Source organism: Eupeodes corollae, chromosome 1 (assembly GCF_945859685.1).
Source record: "Eupeodes corollae chromosome 1, idEupCoro1.1, whole genome shotgun sequence".
In the NCBI taxonomy this organism is placed as follows: Eukaryota; Metazoa; Arthropoda; class Insecta; order Diptera; family Syrphidae; genus Eupeodes; species Eupeodes corollae.
Window position 1 is genome coordinate 209,642,311 of NC_079147.1, and position 24,382 is coordinate 209,666,692.

The window sequence follows — 24,382 nt, forward strand, 5'->3', positions numbered from 1 at the left end:
GTTTCTCAAATTTTTGAGAATACAATTGTTCTGATTCAATTTCTCTATTGCACAATCTAAAGACCAAAGAAAAATAAATAATACAAAGCTTATTTGACTGATAGGTGGTAATGAAGACCTGGTTTAATTCTCATCTCTGGGTTGGTGCTCCAGCAATTTACTTTTACTACTTTACAACTACCTTTTGATAATTTTTAACAATAACATCAGAAATTTATCTACGTCACTCCAACTAATTTTTTTGCTTAACATATTTTTGCCGCTATTTCAACAAACTATAAAGCTAACTGCACTCTTCGTCTCAAACAGTTTAAACACAATGATCTCACTTCTAAGAATGTCCATCAATCAATTGTTGATCTCCACTTAGGCCCTATGAATTATTTCTTACAGAGATTCGTTCTTTAGGCGAACTACACGAATGCAAAATAACTCTCCACGTACTGGCTTTCTCTTTCATTGCAGCATTCAAGAATTTAAAACCAATGTACGCCGACAACTCTTTTCTGGTGCTTTTCTCTTTTAGGCATATTTTAATTTAATAAAAAAAAAATAAAAATTACTATTTAAAGTAAAATACTACTTTTTAAGCTGTCTGTCAAAAATATGATCCCCCACAAAGCTTAAGAATCTTAACGACATAGACATATGTTGTAGCGGACTGTTTTCGGAGACTTAAGGTAAACAATTATATCATACTGTAATATGTATGCACTCTTTATCTCTTTTAATATCGCGTATCGTAAGAGGAGAACTCGCTTCGTTAAGCATCGAGAAACATCTAGTGATTAAGAGAAGAATTAACTTCGAGAACATTCAGCGCATACAAGAACCTCTAAGGGGCAACATCTAGGGATTAAGAGGAGAACTAGCTTTGTTAAGCATCGAGAACAACCTAGTAGTTTCTCGAACCGATTTGAGGTATATAAATAGGCGCTCATAAGCGAAGCGGGATTATTATTGGTTGTGAACTGCGATAAAGTAAAGACTGTGTTTAAAAAGTAATAATTGAGTAAAGACTGTGTTTGAAAAGTATTAATTGAAAGTGTTCAATATATAAGTTGGAACAATTTAAATAAAGTAAAATTGTGTTTTATTTGCAAGTGTGAATAAGTTTTAACTGTCGGACCAAGCCGAATATTACAATACATAATTGTAGGAAAATTTTACCAGTTTCCTTAGTGCACGAAGTAAAAGCGCATAAAAAGAAAGAAATACCCAATTTCGAAACATTATTTAGTGGTGAACTGCATGTAGCATTTAGCCTTCTTCAATAAATGAACCAGTAGTTCTTGAGATTAGCGCGTACAAACAAACAAACAAACTCTTCAGCTTTTTAACATTTGTATAGAATGATTTGTGGAAAATAACAAAATTAATTCATTTATATCTGTCTTTTTTAAGGGTTACCGTACCGAAGATATATCTTGGTATTTGCTAAAGGTTATTGTCATATTAGATCAATATTTAACGTTTTCCGGGTAAATAAAACTACTTTTTGGATATTCTAAAACAACATGCACTTTCTAAATAAACAATAAAAGAAACACTTTTTGTCCTAACAAGGACTTTAATCCATATTCATATCATTTATTTCGTCTTAACTTATCAACGCCTCTTACACGTGTTCTGTGCACCACAACACCCGCCCACCCCGATCCAATCAACCTAAGAAAAATACTAATTCCTCATCAAAAAGATGACATTGTCAAAATGTGTGCATGTGTATATTTTTAGCCAACAGTAATTTAACCAAAAGTCTGCAAATGAAGTAGTAAACAAAGTACGGATACTATCAGTTTGTCTTAACCAAAAACCAAGCATCGGAAATATTAATAAAAATTACTTAAGTAATTCAAAAGCAAACATATGCGAGTGTTTCGTCAAATTAATTGCGTGCGGCTGTCTACCAATTGTTCTACATATATATTCTTACGATGATTCCAATTCCATTAAATAAATTAAAATAACCAAGAAAATAAAAACTATAAAAGCTTGATAATTTAACAAAAATAATGACAGTCACAGTTTCATTTGGCAATCAAGTGTGGTCGGCCTACATTCGCTCAGGTTCATAATAAAAATTAAACTAACGATGAAACTTTTTCGATTTATCGCTATAAATTTCATTTGTTGTTTAATTGTTTGTGCATCAATTGACTTCAATCAATTCAAGCTAAAACCAACAAATTTGAGTGAAGCATCAATTTCACTCATAAATCATTCGGCAAAAATATTGTGCAATTTCAATGCATCCGCAATTTATGTGTATTTTGAAAACTATACCTCAACTGGATATCCTGCATCGATTCTGAGGAAATTCAGTGATTGTGGATGTTCATATATAGTTCTAAGGTATTTTTTTTTAATTTGAAACGTGTTAAATTTCGCTACAGCACAACGCACAACCCACGTGTACGGGTATAAATTTAAAATACGACCAATTTCTACCTGTCAGTAAATATTTAAGGATAAATACACTATGTTTCCGACCGCTTGTACAGCTTAACCTTTCGACAAATTATTGCTACCTCACACTTATCTTTTTGTCACGTGCACGAAAATAACAACATAACACTCTTTCCATCATTTCATAACAATAATGATTTAGAGAAACGATTGGTATAAGAAAATCAAAGAAGTTTATTTTTTAAAAAGTGTTATATATCTCTTTTCAGTAAACTTTCTATCATTAGATTCTAATGAATTCTATAAATTTATACCATTCCAGAAATAAATACAAAACTCAGCCCCTGAAAGCCATCGATGACGGAATCGTAATGTACCTTGTGCTAATGATCAAAAACGCCTCCCAACAAATCGACTTGAGTATTGTTAAAAAAAAATCTGCCACCAAACACCGTTCCTACTTCATTGTTATCGTCGAAAACAGCATCGATCTTAATCGAAAATGGTTATACCAGTCATTTAAGAAATTCTGGGACATTTGGATTTTGAATGCTGTGATATTCTTTTGGCGCAACAATACCATTAATATGTACACTTTCTCACCATTTACGAGTAAATTTCTTTGGAAAATCAACTCGAATGCAGCTGGTAAAAATGATTTGTTCTTCCGCAAAACACCCGATATGAATGGTCGAAAATTGAGAATATGTCTTTTTCCGGACGAGACTCGAGCCATCTTCGAACCAGAGGGCAAAGTTTTAGGAGCCGATGGTTTTATGTCAAGCTTTGTGGCTGGTAGTTTGAATGCCACACGAGTGATTAAGATGCCTCAAAATTTCAAATGGTCTAACGTTTATGCTAGTGAGGGAAATAACAGTGCTGACTTTTGCCTTAGTGAAATGCAAACGGCCAAAAGTGATATGGCTTTAAATACTAGATTTCTTTCGCTGGACAATTTTAAGAGGACAGTCGAGCACACAGTGGTTTATGGACGGGACGATTTATGTGTTCTTGTACCAAAGGCCCAACCAGCCTCGTTGTTCTGGAATCTTTTTCGACCATTTCAGATACCAGTTTGGGCAGTGATATTCTTGATGTTCTTTCTAACCTATGGATTTTGTAGGGTTCTCCTGCCACAGACTAGCCATGTGTGCTTGAAGCTGTACTCCACCATGCTAACTCAACCACTCAACGAACACAATTTAACCGTTTCAATGAGAGTCTTTCTGGTGTTTTGGTTTAGCTATTGCCTACTCATCACAGCTTCATATAAATGCAATCTCATGAGCAACTTGGTATTCCGAATAGCTCTGCCCGAGATTGATAATTTGCGAGAACTGGCGAATTCTCCCTACGAACTGCTGATACACGCTAGGCATCATAAGTTCATCGATAAGTACGTTGACTCGTCGCTTTCATTTGTGAAAAAACTTAAAAAACGCATCATTCCAGTTTCCGATGATTTCCTCATTAGAAAGCTTAATGCCAATGATCTGGATTACGCCTACTTGGAGAAATTTCACGTTATTAACTTTCGCGTCAATTCAAGGAAACACTACAACCGCGGGAGGCCATTGTTTCACATCATGGAAGTCTGTCCGATACCTTTTCAGACCGTCTACATTGTGCCCTACGGATCACCCTATCTTGGAATCTTGGACATTTTAGTGAGACGAGCTCAGGAACATGGATTCGTAGATCATTGGGCAAAACTAATGGACACACAATTCAAGAACACTGGGAAGAGTATTGTGCGAAATAACCAAAACGAAGAGGATCTTGTGGTCTTGAGATTCAATCATCTTCAGGCAGCTTTTTATATGTTAAGCTTAGGTCTAATTCTTGCGACTATTGTACTTTTTGTGGAAATTTATCAAGCCTATGGAATTGGATTGTTTATATACCAACGCAGTAAATGGAACGAGAAGCATTTAAGAATGTCAGGACATTGCAGTACAAAAATGGAACATGCAAAGGGCACATGTAAACACAAAAACAAAAAAACAACATCAACTAAAATACAAATTAAAAATACAAATAGTTCATGAACTTAAATCTTACCTGTAGTTTCTCTTCTAGATTTCTATTTGCATCCTTCAAGGATGTAATCTCATTTGTCAGTCTTTGTAGTTCATGATTCATTTGGTTGACATCTTTGGCACTGCTGCTTGTTGTTGCTAGTGATGAACTGGCAGCAGTCGAGTGATGATTACTGCTAGTCCAATTGGCACAAGCTTCATCTTTGGATTTTTTAACTTTACGCATGAGTTCCATGGCATTTTGGAGCTTTTTGATTTCGTTTTTCCATTTACGGGACTCGGATTCGTTTTGAGCTCTGAAAAAGAAATTTTTAAATTAAAAATTGTACAATTTACTACAATACATTTACAATAATTGACTTAATGGTTAAAAAGCTAAATAAACAAAATGGTAGTTAGACATTTAGGGTTAGAATTTATCATAAGGAAGATAAAAAACAACATAGAAATCAAAAGTTAGTATTTTTTAAGCTTTGAATTTTATCAAAATGTTGATATTTAAAGAGTAACTTAAAAGAGGAAAAAGCCATTTCAAAAAGTTCAACAATTTATAGGATAGAATGGAGAGACAAAAAGAGTTGGTATTCTTATTTATTAGCTTAGATTTAATTCAAGTTTCTTTTATTTAAGGAGGACAAAATAAAAACATTTGTTTTAATACTAGAAAATCAAGATTGCAGGAGAATAAAATCTTTGGGGAATGCAATATTTTATGAGTTCAATATAATGATTGCCTTCATTTTGCAATCACCAATCATTTAATTTCTTTCACTTGAAATCCTTGCATTTACTTGAAGACATTTTCGATTTTGGATCTCAGACACCAAAAGATTAATATCAAAATTTTAAGAAAACAAAGACTTCAAGTTAATGCAAGGAATGCATGAATTTTTAAATAATTGCAGTCAAATGGTTGGAGAAAAAATTATTGCAGTCTTTTTAAAGCCTAATGATTGGTGATTGTAAAATTTAAAGACCCAATCAATTAACGCAATCTTTGAGTTAAATTTAATAAACAATTGATTGCATTCTTTTACGTCCCTGACTGGAATACTATAAAGGAGTAAAGTTAACTAACTATCAAAAGAGTGAAATGGGTTACAGAAAAAGGATAATATGTCTTAAAACTAAATAAATAAATTACCTTAAAACTCTCACAGCGCCCTTTTCTGTGCCAAGATGCGCCTTCAGTTCTGCTATTTCTAGCCTCATCTGGTCGGTTTGAGCGTTCAACTTTTGTATCGTCAACACGTTCTCTTCCAATTTGCGTTTTAATCGCGGAGGTGGAACTTTTTGTTGTTGCTGTTGTTGTTGTTGTGGCGTTGGTGATTGTGATTGTTGTTGTTTCTGTTGTAGCATTATTATTTTTTCCGCCACTCTAGGTGATGGCGCTGGTGTCCGTGAATGGGCACGTTCAGCTCTTATTTGTAATGATGCTGGTTGTTGTGTTGGTGTTGTTGGTGCAGATTTAGCTGCTGCAATCAAATCACTATTTAATTTACCACGACAATTCAATTGAATGCCCTCGATACGTGTTCGTTTCTCTTGATTCACTGTATCACCGACAGATGTCAGACTTGTTGAAAGCTTCTTTTTCCGTTTTAATTTATTTTGTATCATTTTTGTTATATTCAATGGTAGATCATTCGTTGATGTGGCTGACATATCTTCTGGTTGTGAATATCTTGTTGTTGTTGATGTTGGTTCCTCTGTATCCGTTGATGTATATTCATCAATATCTGAGTATTTATTTTGTATTATTGTTCTATCAATAATATTCAATTGATTACAATCGGGCTTGCACGATTTTCTGGAGGTCGTAATGGTATTATCTGCCATTTTTATTTATATATAAATATAATAATTATATTATCGGTATTAATTAAGTCCGACCTTATTCGAGACTCTTTTTAATTTCTTTTATTTTGGTTTTTCTTTCTCTGTTGTGTTCTTTATCTTTTATAAAAATTGTATTATTTTCGGTTTTATTTTATATTTTGCGTATACTTATTGTACTTTTTTGTTTCTTTTCTAATGATTGGTACATAGTATAAAAAATCATAGCATTAAATCTCTGCTTTCCTTTAGTCGTTTTATAAATGAGTATTTTTTTTTTAATATAGCACTTCGATTCAAACTTTTGGCATTTCCTATTAAATCTGAAATGTAATAAAAAAAAACAAAACTTTTATTTTTAAGAATTAAATTTGTTTAATAAATATATAAATAATAATACAAATCTTTGAAAAGTATTGAAAAAAATGGGGTTCTCTTAAAATTCACTACATACTAAAAATGATATTAAATCAGCAGCTTTTTTTGAACACTACTGTGCTCTGTAATAAAGTTTAAGAGATAACCTAAAAGTATGCAACACGAATTGATAGATTTCCTAACTGAATTTTCTTTCTTTGAGAAGTGCAGCCTAAAAATGAGGGATATTTCTTTGTGTGTTAAACATTTTCGTAGAGTTTGGATTTGAAAGATAAATTTATCCACTATAAGCTAAAAGTGTTTTATTCTGCGGTAAAACAATAAACATGGTACAAGTTTCAAGGTTCGACAATTTAAGTTTTTTATTTGAATTTGACTAAATATCTTTCAAATGATTGTCACTATGACAGGTGTCTATTAATTCTATCTTTTTATTCCCCAACTATTCTTCGTTTTTTGCATTAATATGTTCTTATTATTAAACTTTACACATAGACTTAAAAAATATGTTTTCTATAATTTCAATCTGCCAATTAAGGCTTTATCACAAGGTCTAGTGTCATAAACCAACTACCATTGATTTGCATTAATGAAAATTGGCGGTGAAGGTAAAATCTGGAACGTTCACACTTTATCATGAAAAAAACTATTTCATATTTGTTTTATTTACGTTTTCTTTTAAAACCGCAAAATGGATAACCCTGCTTATAGCGAATAATTTTCTTATTAGTTACAATTATTTAATGTACTTTTTAACTGCTGGAATTTCCAATCACCAATTACGTACGTATTTTAACTTTTCTCTAGTACAAGTAAAAAATCGATATTAAGGGTTGGTTGAACTTTCATTGTTTCTTCAACTTTACTCGATTAAGAAAAAATTCCATTTCCATTCATGCATTAATTATTTTATTATTACTATGCCCCTAATTAGACTCCGTCCATTCCATAATACTCAGCCAAGTTAAGTCATTTAAGCTTTAGTGGGTTATTCGAAGCAACAGGGATCAGTTTTCTTTATTTACGTTAGCGACTACACTAATATACAACAAGGGTGAACAAAGTTTTCTATTCAATATATTTATTTTTAGATAGTTTGTGATTGACCGAATGACGTTAGAAATAGGGGTGTCACATAAGAATGCCTCCCCTGTGCGCCAAACTATCTCGGTTGGCGGTGGGTGATATTATATGTCAAGCATGGAAATTTTGTCCCACACTACATGGCTGAATGACATTTCACTTCACTTTCAACACTTTTTTCTAAAGTATCTACAATGCATAATAGTTTCGTTGAGGGAGTGATGAAAGAAAGGGGGTTTTATAGGTTTAGGTGGTCGGTTTATTTATGTGAGCAATGTAAAAAGATACCTTGTACTTTTGTTGTAATTGTTGTACTTGTTTTATGGACTATTGTTGATTTTTCTAAGAGCATGTTGATGCTCTAGAGTGGAATAAGTCTCAATTTCAAATTAAATAACTAACTAACATACAATACGAGTTCTGTTGTATGTCGCCTTATAGGAGTGCATGAGAATATATCATGTACGATGTGTTGGTTTTTATTTACATGTGCTTTGAAAACGTGTTAGATTTTCCTGAAACCAAAACAAAGCCAACGTTAGAGAAATATGTCATTGCATTATATTGATTTGGCGGAAGCCAATTTATTTTAAATTGATGGTGCAGTACTCATGTATGTGCACCAACTCAGTGCAATGTGGGCTTAAAGCTTTAATATATTTTACTTATAGGGCACAAAACTACATTTTATATCTAATCCACAGCCCTTAATCTCAAAAAGAACTCAAATGTCAAAAAATAGTTATATGAGTTTAAATCATAGGTCGTGGAATTTTTAGAAAATTCTTAGATTATTCCACTTCATTTGGCAGTGAACTAGGAAAACCTAAAAACTTTAAGAAATATTGACGGAATTTTATTCGAAACTCGGGAATTACGCAACAAATTGTAACTTTTATGTTCTTTTCCTAACAATTTTTAACTATTATTGTTACAAATTGTTGGAATTAGTTAAAACTGTTTAAGAACGAATAAATGGTTGATCTGTTAAACTAGCAGTATTAAGCAATAAATAATTTAAAGTTTTATAGTTTAAAAACTGATGGACAAACTGTCGCTGCTTTAAACTTTCTGGGTAAGTTTAATACAAATTAATGAGGAAAACAATGTACATACATATTTCAAGAAAATTAAAGACTGTCAAATATAAATTTTGTATCAAGAAGATGGGAGAGGAATCAAAATCAATTTGACAGTGCAATCATTCTCAAGTAATCTCATAGTGCTGAGTTGCAGATCGTTAGAAATTGTTAGTATTATTTGACACTTTAACAAGGAGGGAAGAATGATTATGCCGTCATGTTTTAACAAATTCTTACAATTTTAAACTTTAGGAAGGACAAAAATTAACCATATATGTCAAGAACATACATTTTAAGCTGCTTGAATACTATCATGTCACAATTACTTTCTTTTATAATTAGCACACACTTAAGGGGATATTACTCTCTTATGAAGAGACACAGTGAGGGCATTAAAGAATGGAGAGAAGGTTTGAAAGGAGATGTGGGTACATATTGGTTTTTAGTTTCTTAACCCTAGAAAGATAACCTAAGTTGAATTGACGTATAAATCATGTGTATCACTTATGGTCTATAAAATATGGTTATCTTTCTAGGGTTAATACTGCAATGACTAGAGTTAACAGAGTGAGGTTAGGCATTCCATATTAGAGGCATTCCATATTACAGTGCGAACAAAGTTGGGATTTTATTGATGAGAATTCCTAGAAGAGCCAATATTACAGTTGAACTGATTAATAGGAGGAATAAAACTCTAGAGCATAATTCCAAAAAAGGCTGGGATGCGACCCACACTGATAACTTCCCATCCTCTTTGTCGATTTGTCTAGCTGAAAAGTTTGTAGTTCTTCGTGTTGGGTTAAAAAAGTTGTTGAGTTATTCTTGAACATTTTAAAATTACCAACAATATTTTTTCATAAAAAGAAATAGTTTTGTTAAAAAATCTATTTTTGTTAAATAGATTTTTAGTCAAAACAAATTGTTACCAATTTTAGTAGCATTACTTAAATGTTTACAAATTGGATGTATTTAATTAAGTTTAGAGATATCAAGAATCGAACAACAATATTTACCAAATCTGCGTACCATTTTTTGTAGATTTTATTTTTTATGAAAAAACGGACTGATGGATTTTTATAAAAAAAAAACAACTGAATATCGAAAACAATATTTTTAGTGAAATACAAAAGTTTGAAGACAGTTTTTCCAATTTTTGAAAAGCAATTTAAGTCGAAATTAATTTTTTACCAAATTATAGTATTGTTTTTTTAGGTTTTTATTTTTTGTAAAAAAACTGTGAATTCGATTTTTCGCAAAATTTTGCTGCATATTGAAAACTATACATTTAAAAAATTAAATTATTTTAAAGCCAATATCTCAAGTTTTTGAAAAGGTGTTTGAGTCGAAATTCAATTTATACCAACATTGAGTAATTTTTTTCAGGTTTGAGTGTTCTCAAAATTTTACCAGATGTTAAAAACGTTATTTTTCGTTGCAAAAAATTGTTTTGGAGATAAAATCAGTCAATGGGTTGTGAGATATATAGGGTTAACCAAAATTGTCATTATCCACGAACGGAATTTTTTTGAGATTTCTATGAAAAGTTAAAATCGGTGAAAACGGATGAGAAGAAGAAACATTACGACGACGATATTCAAACTACGTAAATGAACGAATGATGATATTATCACCAATCAATTTAAATGGTCTACCATTCATACTGTCTAATACGCTTAACTAAGTTGCAGGAGCACCAGCCCAGAGATTTGAAATTATACCTAAGCTTTGTACGTATATAAGTCTTGACGATAACAGTCAGATCAAAGGGAGAGAAAAACTTTTTGCATCACCTTAGGAAACCCAAACATCTTGCAGACATTTTTGGCGACATCGCGTATGTGATCGTCATTATATAACGCTGTTTAGTCCGGATTTTAAAAGGGCTTAGCAAATTTCATCGTTGCAGTTCCACATCTCCATAGAAGAGGAAAAAGAATTTGAAAAGCTCAGAGTACTATCGTCAGAGAAACAATGTATTGGATTTTAAGTTTAATGCAAAAAATCATCAATAAAAATAAGAAAGAGTGCTTGAGAAAGGGCAGAGCGCGTGGGCACACTAGCATTTATTTTGTGGTTTTTAGTCTTGAATTCATCCAATACAACTTGTATTGAACGATCGAAAAGTTAAGAACTAACCCAATGAAGGGGGGATTCATGAAAAACGAACAAACGCGTTTCGATGCAATGATACAAATGCAATGATCTTATTTTCTTCAAAACGATGTAAAGATTTGCTCCTTTGAGATCACCAGTCAACATATAACTGCGATAGCCGTACAGACGGTCTTCAAGAAGCTTTCGATCTTCGTGATATATCAGTGTTTCCATGACCTTCAAAAGAAGGGACCATAGTCCAATAGGTAGATAATAAGAGGGTGATAAGGACTCACCTTTGTTTGGGGACGTGCTTTACAAATGCTGTTTTTATATATTTGAAATGAGGATATGGACAGATAAAAAAGCTTGCGTAGTGGTATTGCTAGATTTAAAGAAGACCTATATTTAGAACAATAACGTTAATAACATCTGGATCAGCGAACTAAAGAGTTTTGCATGCAAGTGTCACGGACGCTTAAATCATATTATGAATCAGCTGTTCCCTTTAACTTATAGACAAACCAAAATGGGTACCGAGGGTTAAAGTGTTTTTTTTTAAGGCTTACTGCCACGCTAGGCAAAACAATACAATATTTTTCAAACATTCTGTCTGATTAACTTTTCGAATCGAAAACGAAATTATTTTTAATTCGTATTTTATTATTTTTAATGTTTTTTTAGTTAAGGTGATTCTATTCTAATTAGAATTTATTTATAATAGAATTACATTGGTTCTCAAAAACTGTGGGTAGGAATATTATGTTGATGCCATTCTTTTAATCTGTTTCGCGCTCAATATATTGAAACTGTCAGAGCTACAAAATGCAGTTCTAATCGCGGAAAGAAAGCTCTGAATTTGTTGAAAAGATCTACCGAGACTGACCTGCATTTTGAGAATTATCTCCAATGATTGTGGAACTAAATGTATCCGCGTTTTCAATTGGGAAAAGAAGAAGAGCGAGAAAATGTTTGAAAAAGTGACTCTAAAAAAAGCCTTTACATCTGCATTATTAAAAAGATCTCTGCACATAAGATTTCAATATTTTCGATCATCTTTTTCTGCAAATTTAAAAGTGTTAGAAAGATGGAAATTCGCTATAATCTTCGAAACATTAAAACACACAATGTAATGCAGGGTTTTATTTATTGTTGTTAAAATAAATTTAAACTTTTTTTTCAAACTTGTAATGTGTAATTATTGGTTGAAGATTTAGCTTAGAGTTTTTGGAGGTAAGACGCAGAATTTGAATTAGCTGATTGCTAAGATTTATTCTCTCAAACCAAACAAGAGAGTTAACCGTTTGGTATTTTGTATTAATTAAATTGAAAACAACACTAACCCAAGTTTATAAATATTTTATATCACTTTTCATTGCCATAGTACCGTCAATACGAATATTTTAAGAAAGCAAGAAAATGCAATCTTTCTGATTTTAATGTTTTTTTTGCGATCAAACTTTTATTAAACCATTTTCACTCAAAAAATGTTTAAAAATGCCATTTTATCCACAATAACACAATATTTCAAAAATACGCAATTTTTTAATATATTTTGTTTTTGTATACAAAAAGAAAACAACCGTCTAATAAACAAGAAGTACTCTGTGTACTTGAATATTTTCCATCCGACTGAAGCTCGCAATTTGCTTAAAGGCTTTTGAAGAAATTCCAGACTAAAAGAACTTGGAAAAGAATAACAAAATTGTGCGAAAAAAAAAATTCAAAAAACAAAACATGAAAAGATCCTTGAATGTTCATTAAGAATATTAAAACAATTGAAAACGATGAAATAAAGACACAAAAATTTAATTCTTTTATGAATTTATATTTTCGAAATTCTGGGCGAGAGATGTTTGTGGCCAAATGGCATAAATTTGTTTTGAAAATAAAAATTAAACAACAAATTCAAGTTGAAGATCTTTTGTTTCAATTGAAGAAGATGATTTTTGTTTACTAAGAATGTAGGCGTTGAACTTTTATTCGCATTGCGAAAAAAATAAAAGTGAAAGAAAGAAAATAATTTCATCACGTCATTTTTTTCTGAGTTTGCGAGTTAACATTTTTCCAAGAGGTCAGTATTGGTTTTAAGGGAACAAAGGCCTAGCAACAAAATTAGATGACAGCAACATTTATTTCAATTGTGTATGTTTATAAAAGAAGACGACCCGAAACCTAACGAAAAACCTTTTTAGAGTTTGATATCTCTATTTTACTGAAACAAGAATATTTATAAAATATCAATCTCGACACACAAATTAGATGAGGTGGAGGTAGTTCAAACTTGAAAGTTGAAGCTCACTCAACTAACATTAGATTAACTTTTGAAATACATCGATTTTCTGTTTGCTTACGTTAATTCAGTTCAAGGCTGGCAAATATATTTCAGCTCTTGATCCTGATTGAATTTAAAAATTAAAAACTCCTGTTCATTAATTAAATCCTTTGTAAATTAGTACATGAGTGCGACCAACGAACGACGAATGAATTATAAAATGTGAGTTTACATACGTTTGAAGACATACATATTTCCCCACAAATTCTTAACAAAACGATAGCAATATAGTTTCTATTTGATTTATGATACATTCTTTTACTTTTCAATATCATATATTAATAAATTTAAGATGCCAAAACTGTCAAACTTTATTCGCGTTCCACATTATATACACTCGCAACGAATAAAATAATTGAGCGTACTTAACCTAAAAAATCATTCTTGTTTTGGTTTCGGTGGTGAATCGTGTTTTCAAACTTCATTCGCGACGAATTAAAAATTCACGTATGAAAGAAATGTCAAAATCGACGAATATTCGTTCATTCGTTGGTCGTGTTCATGTGAACAGTGCTTAAGGGGCCAGTTATAGTTATCATTAAAATCGATCCGGAAAAATGTTTGAATCCATACTTGAGGGTGTTTTCTTTGATTAGAAATGAAAATTACAAACTAATCGTTCGGATATCACACACAAAATTTTTGTAAAGAAAAAACTGTTTAATTGCGCATTTATTTCTAAAAACATATTTTACGGACGAAATTAATGTTTCTGAACAGCTGATACTTTTATGTTCAAAAGTGAAACGAAGCGTTCCACTGTTTTGTGTTCACACAATTCCAATGACAAATTTCTGTCAGTAAAATTTTGTCGGTGGATTTCAATCAGGATTTTTTTTAATGACAAACATTTTTAATGATAGCTATAAACGACCTGTCAAAAAAATTCCAATGTTTTTTTTCAATGATGAAAGTCAATGAAAGTTATGACTGGGTTTACAAAATTAACTTAAATATTAAATGTCTCAAAAACGTATTTTTGTCATCAAGACTGCTTTCTAAGCTGTTCGGCTTCGGTATGTAAATTGCTCCATAATATTCCTTAAAGGTATGATTGAGAGTTGGAAGTTACTAGGGCCCTTTTCGTCACGACCTGCATTATGTATTTTTTTATAAAAATAAAGGCAATGCAAACTGAACCCTTTTTTCGTGAAAACTTACATTGGATATAAGACCAACAGCAACTTCTTCCGACCATGCACAAAGAATAATATTTATTTCGATTTATAGATGAATGATTTTTCCGCTCCAGTTTTAAAATAGAAAATTTTGTTTAGTGTAGGTATCTCGGAAGTTTTCAAGGATAATAAGATTGAATTGGAGTTTGTATTGGTTTCAAAATAATTAAAAAGTAAAAATTCATAATTTTCTAAAAAGTTTTATTTTTTTATAATGAGGTTATATATGTTATACATAACATATTGACAAAACAAATATGTATATAATTTTTTTATTTTGAGGGAAGTGTTTAGTAAAATTAAGTTTAATTAGAAAAATGCCATATACATTTTTCTTATTTTGTCTGTCTTGGGGTGTACTTGGTGGATTGGATATATATTAAGATATGTAGAGCTTTTAATACGTTGTGCTGTTGTCGAAATGCAATAATGTATTAATTTGGCATCACTTTTAATTAATTGTAGTACCTGTGGCATTATGAGCTTTTAATACGTTGTGCTGTTGTAGAAATACAATAATGTCTTAATTTGGCATCACTTTTAATTAATTGTAGTACCTGTGGCATTATTGTAAGTGCGTTGGACTGTCATGCCAGAGGTCTTGGGTTCGATCTTTGCCCCACAGACTTTGTTAAGGTAGAAGCCTGGCACACTGCAGATATTGTCGTCTCTGTATCGATATTTCTTTACAATTCACTCAGTCAAGACAGATTGTTAATAATTACGCGAGAAATCAGTGAAGAATAATACAAAAAGATCCCATAGAGCACAGCCTGAAATATCAAACAAAAATTGTGTTTATTTGTCTATTTCTCTTTCCAACATTTAGACATTTTATCTTACGAATAAATGCTTCAATGTTGTCTTCCAATGCGTCAATTGAAGCGGGTTTGTCTGTATAGACATGAGCTTTAACATAGCCACACAAAAAAAGTTACGTACGATTCGCATCATCTTTGAAAAAGTACAGTCTAGCGCATAAATAAGCTGTGACTCTTTCTGGATGCATTGGTAGCTCTTGCAATGCTTCTGGCTGTGACTGACTATAAAATAGAAGAAGCGCTCGATGAACTTTCTTCACAGATCACGCATTTTGATAATAAAATACGAAACGTGTGTCAGTGTTTAACCAGTGTTGCCAAACAGATAAATAAATTGGGTGGCGCAACAGTCCGTTTGAAAACTAGGGCCTAGTGACTGACAACTCTCAACCATTCCTGTGTGCGAGTACTGTTGTCAGGGATGAAAGGGACCTACAGTTTTAAGCCGAATCCGAACGGCAAATTTGAGAAAGCACTTTTCATGACAAGAATTACCCTTGGAGAATTTTTCAATTCCTCGCAAGAGGCAGTACCCATGAAAAAACAGATAATAGCTAAAAAATCACCCTTTATTTTTTCAAACGTAATGACTTTGTACGCCCCAAGGATAAGACGAACCACCTCTTATACCAAAGGCGGCGTTGCGCAGGGCACAGCCATCCGTTCCGTCCGTCTCTAGTTAATATTTCGCCAGCGATGACGTTTTGTGGCTGTTCAAGTATCCTCTGTGTTATCTCTTTTATTTTCATCTCTAGACAAGAGAAATAGCGTGAATGTACGTCAAAATGCCATCACTATTGGAACGAGGACAACGGCCCATTCAAAAATTACCATTCTCCTTTGCTTTTCTATGAAATCAGACAGACAACTGAGCAAACCGAGTTGAATGCTCCAGAAAGCAATTAGGCAAGTGATTATTTGATTGTATCAGTTCATATTTCCAAGATATCAAAGTATTAAGAATTTATGAAGATCGATAGAATAGGAGAATGAAATTTTTACTATATATTTTCATCTAGCGATTAAACATGATTTTCATGGGATAGAGAACTCTTCAGGAATCGAATTTTATAAATCTTTTCTTTGATTTCTGACAGCATAAGTCAGAAATTTGTATTAGAATTTGTTTTTACAATTATTTTGAGAGTACGGAAATAGGAATATTAACTAACCAATTATAATCAGTTTGTCGGTTTTAATTTAAGTCTTGAGCCTTACTTCTTGTTTCTGTTGAAAAAATGACATTGTCACTTTGTTTTGAGATCACTTTCACTATCAATTGGGAAAGAGATGTCAAAATATTACAAAATATTATAACCATCATTTTTTTCTATACTTTTTATTTTGTTGCATTTTTCTCTTTCACTTTTTCAAATTGAAATTAAATTGGTCTTTAAAGTTCAGTCTACTTGCGTCAAAATATCAGCTGATTTATACAATTGAAATGTGAACTTAATTATTCCTTGATTTAGTAGCTGCACAATTCTAGTTAAAGTAAAATTTGGAACGAAATTAGTTCTGTTTCATTACTATACAAAATGCAACTCATAATAGGTTTTTAGTTCGTCTTAAGAGTAAATACAAATGTTACTGGCATTGGAAAGTAAAGTTCCAAGTCTTAAATTACATGACATCTAGGAAAGTTGCTTCGGTCTAAATCTGACTTCAATTAAAATTAAGTTGATTTCATTATGAAGTCCCTTACGTCCCTGAACGTGCCAATTATGTGTTCTATTCTTTGTAAACCATCTTTTAACTTTATTTATAAATTGGCATACATTAAATTTTTCAAGCAATATTATTAGTTTAATATGCATGTATATTTTTGTTTTGCATAATATTTCGAACGTTAACTTATCTTAGATGACATATCCAGGATAGCATTATTGTTCATCTTTACATATCTTTAAGTGGCATCAAGGAATGGAAAAATAATATACTTCTATATTTTTTAAATTCAAGGAATTGTTTTTGTCCGGTACTGTAAGACTTACGCAGTGTTTTCAATACAAATGTTAAATGAGCACGAAGCTTAACAAAGATAAGAATAATTAATTCATATATTATTTATATTTGTGCACTAGCCTCCACATTTTGTTATCATCTCTGTCAATGAAGTCATCTTCTTTAAAGATCATTTTATTTTTGCAAAACAAAAATAAAAATTGCCTTGCAATTGAAACAAGTCAATCTGGAAAAATTAAATTTTGGAAATTATTTTTCAAAAGCTCAAATAAATCGATTTCAATGTAAATAAAAAACGCAAAACAAAAAGAGGAAATCATACATTATCCTGTACATAGGTAAGTTCATATATGTACGCAATTGCAAACAGCCCAATCAAGATTATTTACTTTGAGAGTGATGGGCGGATGGCAGGTATTAAATTGCTGTAAGGTTATCGAAGAACGAGGTATACAAAAAGATGCATGGTAATGTATACAAACAAACCAATAAAGAAAAGTGTAGTTAAGTAAGACACCTCGATTAACAACTAATAAGATAGTTTTTTTTCTAAATTACATAGTTTCTTTTCAACATTTTAAAAGTACAAATAGATATGGACTACTTTATTTTTTCCATATTACAAGCACTCATTACAATGTCACTTTAAAATTTATAGGTGTCATACAAAATTCGGTATATTTTTTTTTTAATTTCAAAAACATCAAAGTTGAATTAACATTTTCAGCTATTAACAAAAATACCTCCAAATCTTTAATCACTTTGGAAAGCTTACAATGTTTAAAAGTCAAAAAGTTGAAGCTTTTGATAATCAAAAAGTTGAAAGTTTAAAAAGTTGGTTTATGGTTTGAAAAATGGAAAGTTGCAAACTTTCAATCATTTATCATTCAACTTTCTAACTTTCAATTATTAAATCAAACTTTTCCTACCTTCAACCCAATATGTGAAATTGAATAGTTCAAAGTTTAAAAATTCAATTGGTTGAAAGATCAACTTTTCGAACTTTCAATTTTTTAAACTTTCAACTTTACAAACATAGTTTGAATAGTCGAAGTGTTGAATGGTTGAACAGTCGAAAAACCCGAAAATTTTAATACTTGAAAGTTTATAAACTGTCAACAATTCAACATTTCGACAGTTTAAACTTTCGTCCATTCAACTTATCAACTTTTCGAATATTTAAACATTGAACCATGCAAATATAGTTTCAATAGTCATCTATTCAATTTTTCAACCATTTAACTTCCGATTGTTCTAAACTTCAACCATTCAACTTTTCGAACTTTAAGTTGTTAAACGTTTGAACAGTCAAAAAGTAGAGTGGTTGAACAGTCGAAAAGTGGGAAGTTTTAAAATTTGAAAAGTTTAGTGGTTGAAGTTTAGAACAATCGGAAGTTAAATGGTTGAAAAATTGAATAGTCGACTATTGAAACTATATTTGCATGGTTCAATGTTTAAATATTCGAAAAGTTGATAAGTTGAATGGACGAAAGTTTAAACTGTCGAAATGTTGAATTGTTTAATAGTCGAATGTTTTAATAGTTGAACAGTCAAAAAGTCCAAAACTTGAATATAACTAGTATATTTAGGCAGGTGCTTCTAAAAGTTTAGGTATTTTGGACAGGATCCAAAAAGAGCTTTGAAAATGATAGGCGATAGAAATATAACCGAAACAATTACGTAACTGGAACACCGCAGCAATGTTTCATGCCTTTCTACCTATATTTGTATAAACAGTATTCTGTCCAATTATCCAGTTACATTTTAACCCTCAAACTTCTAGGAATGCACATCAGTTTAAATATGATCTCAATTTCCGACGCATTCTTTGTTTAACCACACATCAAGAATGTGAAATGATATACCAAGCTCTGTTTTACCCTATCATTTTGATATTAAAAACTTTAAGACCAATGTAAAGGTATTAATAACCCCTTGAGTGCCCGCTAATTTTATTAAAAAAAAAACGTTAAAAAGTCGAGAGCTAGAAAAGTTGAATGGTTGAAAGTTTGTAAAGTCAAAAAGTTGAAAAGTTTGATAAGTCGAAAAGTTGAATGAAGTTTGAAAAAGCGAAAAGTTGAATCGTTGAAAATTTGAGTGTTTGAAAGTTTGAAAAGTCGAGCACTTAAATGGTTGATTAGTCAAAAGGTTGAAAAGTTGAAGGGTTGATAAGTTGAGTGGTTGAAATTTTGAAAAGTCAAAAAGTTGAATTGTTGAAAGTTTGAAAAGTCGAAAAGTTGAATGGGTATTGTCAAGATTGCCAACAATATGGTTCAGATTAAAGGAACTCGAAAGTGACAACATATCTTGGAAGTTAATAGTTAAACGTACATAAACTAATCAGCAATGTTAAAAAATTAATAATTGCAAAATGAGTCCTAAAAAATTAATCAAACTTATTTGTCTGGAGTAAAAAAACAAAAACAAACATAATATAATTATAAATATTATAAATAATTCCAAAAAAATCTCCAAATTCTCAGAAAACATTCAAAAGACTTAATGTATGTTTACCTAATTTCAGGTTAATGCCAAACTTAATGTTGTAACGTCAATCAAAATGTCTGTTTTTAATTCCGATAAATAAAAAAGAAATCATTTTCTATTCAAAAATAAGATGCTTTATTCTTTTCTTTCAAAATTCTTTGTCCCACTTAAGATAACCTTTAGATATATGAGTTTTATTTTAAAAGAACTTAAACAATTTATTTTAATGCTTACACATCATCTACTCATGACTTCTGACCATGAGACACATCTTTCAAGTTTACAAACAAATAATAATGGTGTTGAGTTGAATTTTGTTTTAATTTATTGTTTTATAAAAATTATAAATTTAACTTTGTTTTATTTTTATGCATAAAAACATGATTCATTTATCATAATTCTGTTGGCATCGGAAAATGAACAAAGTTAATATAATAAAATTATATTTTTTGAAGAAATAAACATAACATGTGCTTTAATATTATTTGATTTTGTTTGTGACTTGAAGAATTTGGATCCAATCCAAATAATTTTGTATTTAGGGTAAAGGAAGTTCAAAATTGTTAGTAATTTAAAAATCAAATTTAGATCGTAAGCTTGATTTGTAGCTATGCATGCGTGTTTGAAAAGAATAATGGATTTCCAAAAACAATTATTTTTTTAATTTACAAAAAATCAATGTACATACACTTTAAGAGCTCTTGATAAGTAAAGGGTGATTTTTAAGCTATTATCTTTTTTGCAACATTAGTATAAACAGCTGTCAAACATCTTCAGTTTGAAGAGAGCACTTCAAAATTGACAATGACAAATCCTACAATCCAAAACACCAAAAACGAATCCAGTATTGTTTACACCGGATATAGCCAAATTATTAAAGGATAAGGACAAGGCCTAGAAAAAAGCTCAAAGGTTACCAACAACTGAAAACTGTATTGCGTACAGAAGAAATTGTGCAAAATTAAAATGAGAATCACTTCAGTCAAAACGATCTTCTTGGGAAAACTTCGTCAACACAATGAACCCATCATTAGATAGTCGAATACTGTGAAACAGGATAAGATCACTTCATTGCTATATATCACAGCTCGAATTTCCATACATGATCTCAGATAATAATAGATGGCTAAAAGATTCTGAAACAATTACTAACAATTGCTCAACTTATCTTGCATCTATCATAGAAAAAAAAATTATTTAATTTATAAGTAAACGAATTTGAAACAAACGAAAATCAATGCGAAATTCTTAGTGAACAGATTTCTCGTCTAGAACTTGATATGACTTTTAGAACTGCGAAAGTTTAAACTCCAGATGAAGGCAAGTTAAACCTATAAAATGGTTGAAAAATACTCCGATAACCAAAAAGACAGACTAGCTTGTTATAAAACAATATTTTAATGACTGGTGTTTTTCCACACGACTAAAAAAGGGCTCAGTTCAAGCCAACTCCTAAAACCCCCAAAATCGCCACAGCTTCGATGAGTACCGACCTATCGCACTGCTTCCCATTCTCTCCAAAAAATTTTGAAAAAATTATCGCGTACATTCAGGACAACACGCTTTTAGACAGAACAGAGGAGTACATACACTTATTCACTTGCTCGAGCACAAAATCGCAGAAAATCTTTTTAAAACGAAACATAGTCTAGTTATGTCATCGGACCTACAAAAAGCTTTTGGTCGCGTCACCATGATTCCCGCCCTTACATAAATGTCACAATTAGGAGTCCCCTTTCGGATAGTCAAACATATCGCGTCCTTAATGACTTCAAGAACCTTCGGAGTTAATGTTGATGGTTATAAATCCACACTTCTTAAACTGGAAAATGGAACTCCTCAAGGATCTCCTCTCGCGGTAGAAATTTACAACACCTATGTTGATTCGCTTTTAACTAAACTCACGAAGCTTGAACGTCAACTTGACTTTGTTGGGGTTTATGCTGATAATATTTATGTATTAGCATCCTGCGACCCGATGCAGGTGAAATCTATTTTAGAAAATGCAGATAGGGCTAACCACACATGGTCCGAAAGAAAAACCGCCATAATCCCTCCTTCAAAAGTAGATTTATTGCACCTATGCAGGAAAAGAAATTTGAATCCATTGCCATTAAATATTCGACATACTGTAGTCTCGGCTTCAAAAGAATTATAAATTTTGGTTATTACATTTAGTTCTAGTTTAAAATGGAATATTCAGGTAAAAAACGTAATCTTTCAATTAAAAAAAAAGATATAACCTAAAAATGATTCGCTCCAAGAAAAAAGGACCTCATCTTGAAAAAGCTTTAAAAATAGCAAAAAAAACACTCGTTCAAGGTACTTTACAACATGGACTTACAACCTACATGTGGACAACAATCAATAACTGCAAGGAAATAGACAACGCGATCAACAATTGCTTTCGTTCAGCCTTAGGAGCACTAACATCAACAAGAATCGAGGCTCAAAGACTGAAAACTTGGTATCACTCTTTTCATAACTTTGGGAAAAGAAAGCTATTAACTTAGCAAGCAAGGTTTTTGCCGATACAAAGCATCCTTTGTATAATATTGCCAATGCAATTACTAATTCAGCAACAAATAAACTGAAAAACTCAATATCTGCACTTGTTAAAGTATTAAGCTTGATAAAAGTTAAACCAAATTCCTTATTTGAACCAGGTTCAATAAAACATATCCCGGCCCCTTGGAAACAAAATCTGCTTCAAATAGATACAAAGTTAGCAGCATTTAAAAAGAAAAATACGACGGATGATATGTTCCAAGCTCTTCACCTAGATATGATCAAAAAGATCAACCTTGATCACATCTTTTATACAGATGGTTCACTCAAAAAGATAACTCATCTTTTGACGCAGTCACGTGGGAACAGCATACTAAAAACAAAAACTCTTCGGTCTGGCGAGGACTACTACCTAGTGAAGCAGGCAGCTACCTAGTGAAGCAGGCAGCTGAACTAGCAGCAATTCAAATACTTTTCTTCGTACGCATAATCCACATCACCATCGTATTCCATATAATAGGAAACTAACAAGGGAAAATTGCATAAAGATAATCCGAATCAGAGTTGGAAATACTATTTTTACGGCCAAACACCTATACAATAATGAACTTCCAGAATTGTGTGAAGCCTGTCAAGAAGTTCTATTAATTCATCACGTATTTGTAGAATGTCCTTTATCACGGCAGATCGATCCTTCACTTGAAGACACACTCATACTCAAAAAATTGTCTACCATGCTTTGCCCAGTCGATCATAATACAATGTAAAGAATTAAAACTGCTTTAGATATTTACAATAAATTTAATGAAATCTAATGTAAATATTTCTGTTTTTAAATATAAATGTTCACTTTAAAGTCATTACTTTCAACAATCACTAATTGTTAAAGTTACTCTGTAATTAAATTTAGGTTTTCTAAAAGACGGCATCACTTATGGTTTTGTTGCCCTGATGCCTTAACATAAAATTATTTGTAATTTATTTGAGTAAATAAAATAATAAATAAACATCTTCAATTAGGTCTATAATTTAACATTGAATCGTCTTGCAAACGAACAACGCTTGCAAATTATTGAATTTTATTATCAAAATTGTGTTCAGCGACGAAGCCATGATGTTCAGGAGCGGTGGTTTCAACTAAAAATTCCGCGGCGTAACATATCTCACAGGTCATGCCACATTTTTTTTTATTTTTGTGTAGCCACAAAGTTTCAGATACTGAACTCGTGAATTTCATCCATTATAAGGTTGTGTAATTAAACGCCGCGGCGCTTGGCTTGTTTTGTGGATTTGAAATTGTTAGTCGACTCCGTCGAGCCCGATTTTCGAAAAATTCATCTAAACCTCCAGATTAGACTTCGTCTCACAAACTTAAAAAAAACTTAAGTAGCGAAACAAAAGAATACAAATTTTAGTCGGTTGAGCCCAAAACTACTTGACAAACATTGTAAAATGATATAGAACTTTACAATAAAGGCTTCATTCACACAGATTATGGAAGCAGATATTCCGCTGTTTTCAAAAATCCTTCTTGCTACTTTACTTATATTATAGTGTTCCCGTAGCCAGGCTAAGGTTTATCTTCTAGTAAACCTGGTTTTCCTTTGAATTCTTGTTTTTTTGTTTGCTTTACGATTTCTTCAGTTTTTCAATTATTTGCCATTCTTTAATCGAGCGTTTATATGCACCGTGTAGAAGAGTCATCTATCGGTTGCTGCATCATTTTGTAGATGTCGTTAAAATCTTTGAAAGTTGCTTGGCAAAGATAGCATCTCAACGAAGATTTCGTATTAGTCAAACTGTTGCACAGTTTTCCGTCAATCATTGACAATATCGTCTGATACTTAACGGTGTAGTTCGTTTTTTGAACTAGAATTTTTGAAGTTTTGAATTCAATAATCTTTTTCATTAGTTTTCCTTTCGAACTAGATCATTGGATTCTTTTTCAAATATTATTTTTAAAGGCCGACAAAAGCGTATCGACGAAGAATATATGTTTTTCTATACAACTTTTATTCAATCTTCTGCAGTCAGTTGTAAAGGAGACAAATTTATTATTTCCATCAGGGCTATCTAAAAATCTTTGGTGATATTGGCTCTGTCCCAAACTTCCATCAACTTGTTTGATCAAGAAGACTTTGTAAATATTAGTAGAAGAACAATTCTT

At 31.6% G+C, this 24,382-nt stretch overlaps 2 protein-coding genes across 5 annotated transcripts in view; one reads left to right on the forward strand and one right to left on the reverse strand.

Annotated features, from left to right (window-relative positions):
• Positions 1-24,382, reverse strand: part of LOC129943060 (restin homolog) — a 240,161-nt gene that overhangs the window by 149,314 nt on the left and 66,465 nt on the right. For all 4 annotated transcript variants that reach the window (XM_056052273.1, XM_056052275.1, XM_056052274.1 and 1 more), the window contains exons 2-3: positions 5,593-6,607; positions 4,471-4,744 (exon numbers count right to left, since the gene is read on the reverse strand). In XM_056052273.1, coding sequence (XP_055908248.1) covers positions 4,471-4,744; positions 5,593-6,287 — 969 coding nt within the window. In that variant the 5' untranslated portion in view covers positions 6,288-6,607. The remainder of the gene's footprint in view (positions 1-4,470; positions 4,745-5,592; positions 6,608-24,382) is intronic.
• LOC129943069 (uncharacterized) lies at positions 889-4,464 on the forward strand. The gene is made up of 2 exons (XM_056052283.1): positions 889-2,355; positions 2,732-4,464. Exons 1-2 carry the CDS (start codon positions 2,096-2,098, stop codon positions 4,455-4,457), a joined length of 1,986 nt encoding a protein of 661 aa, XP_055908258.1. The 5' UTR covers positions 889-2,095; the 3' UTR covers positions 4,458-4,464.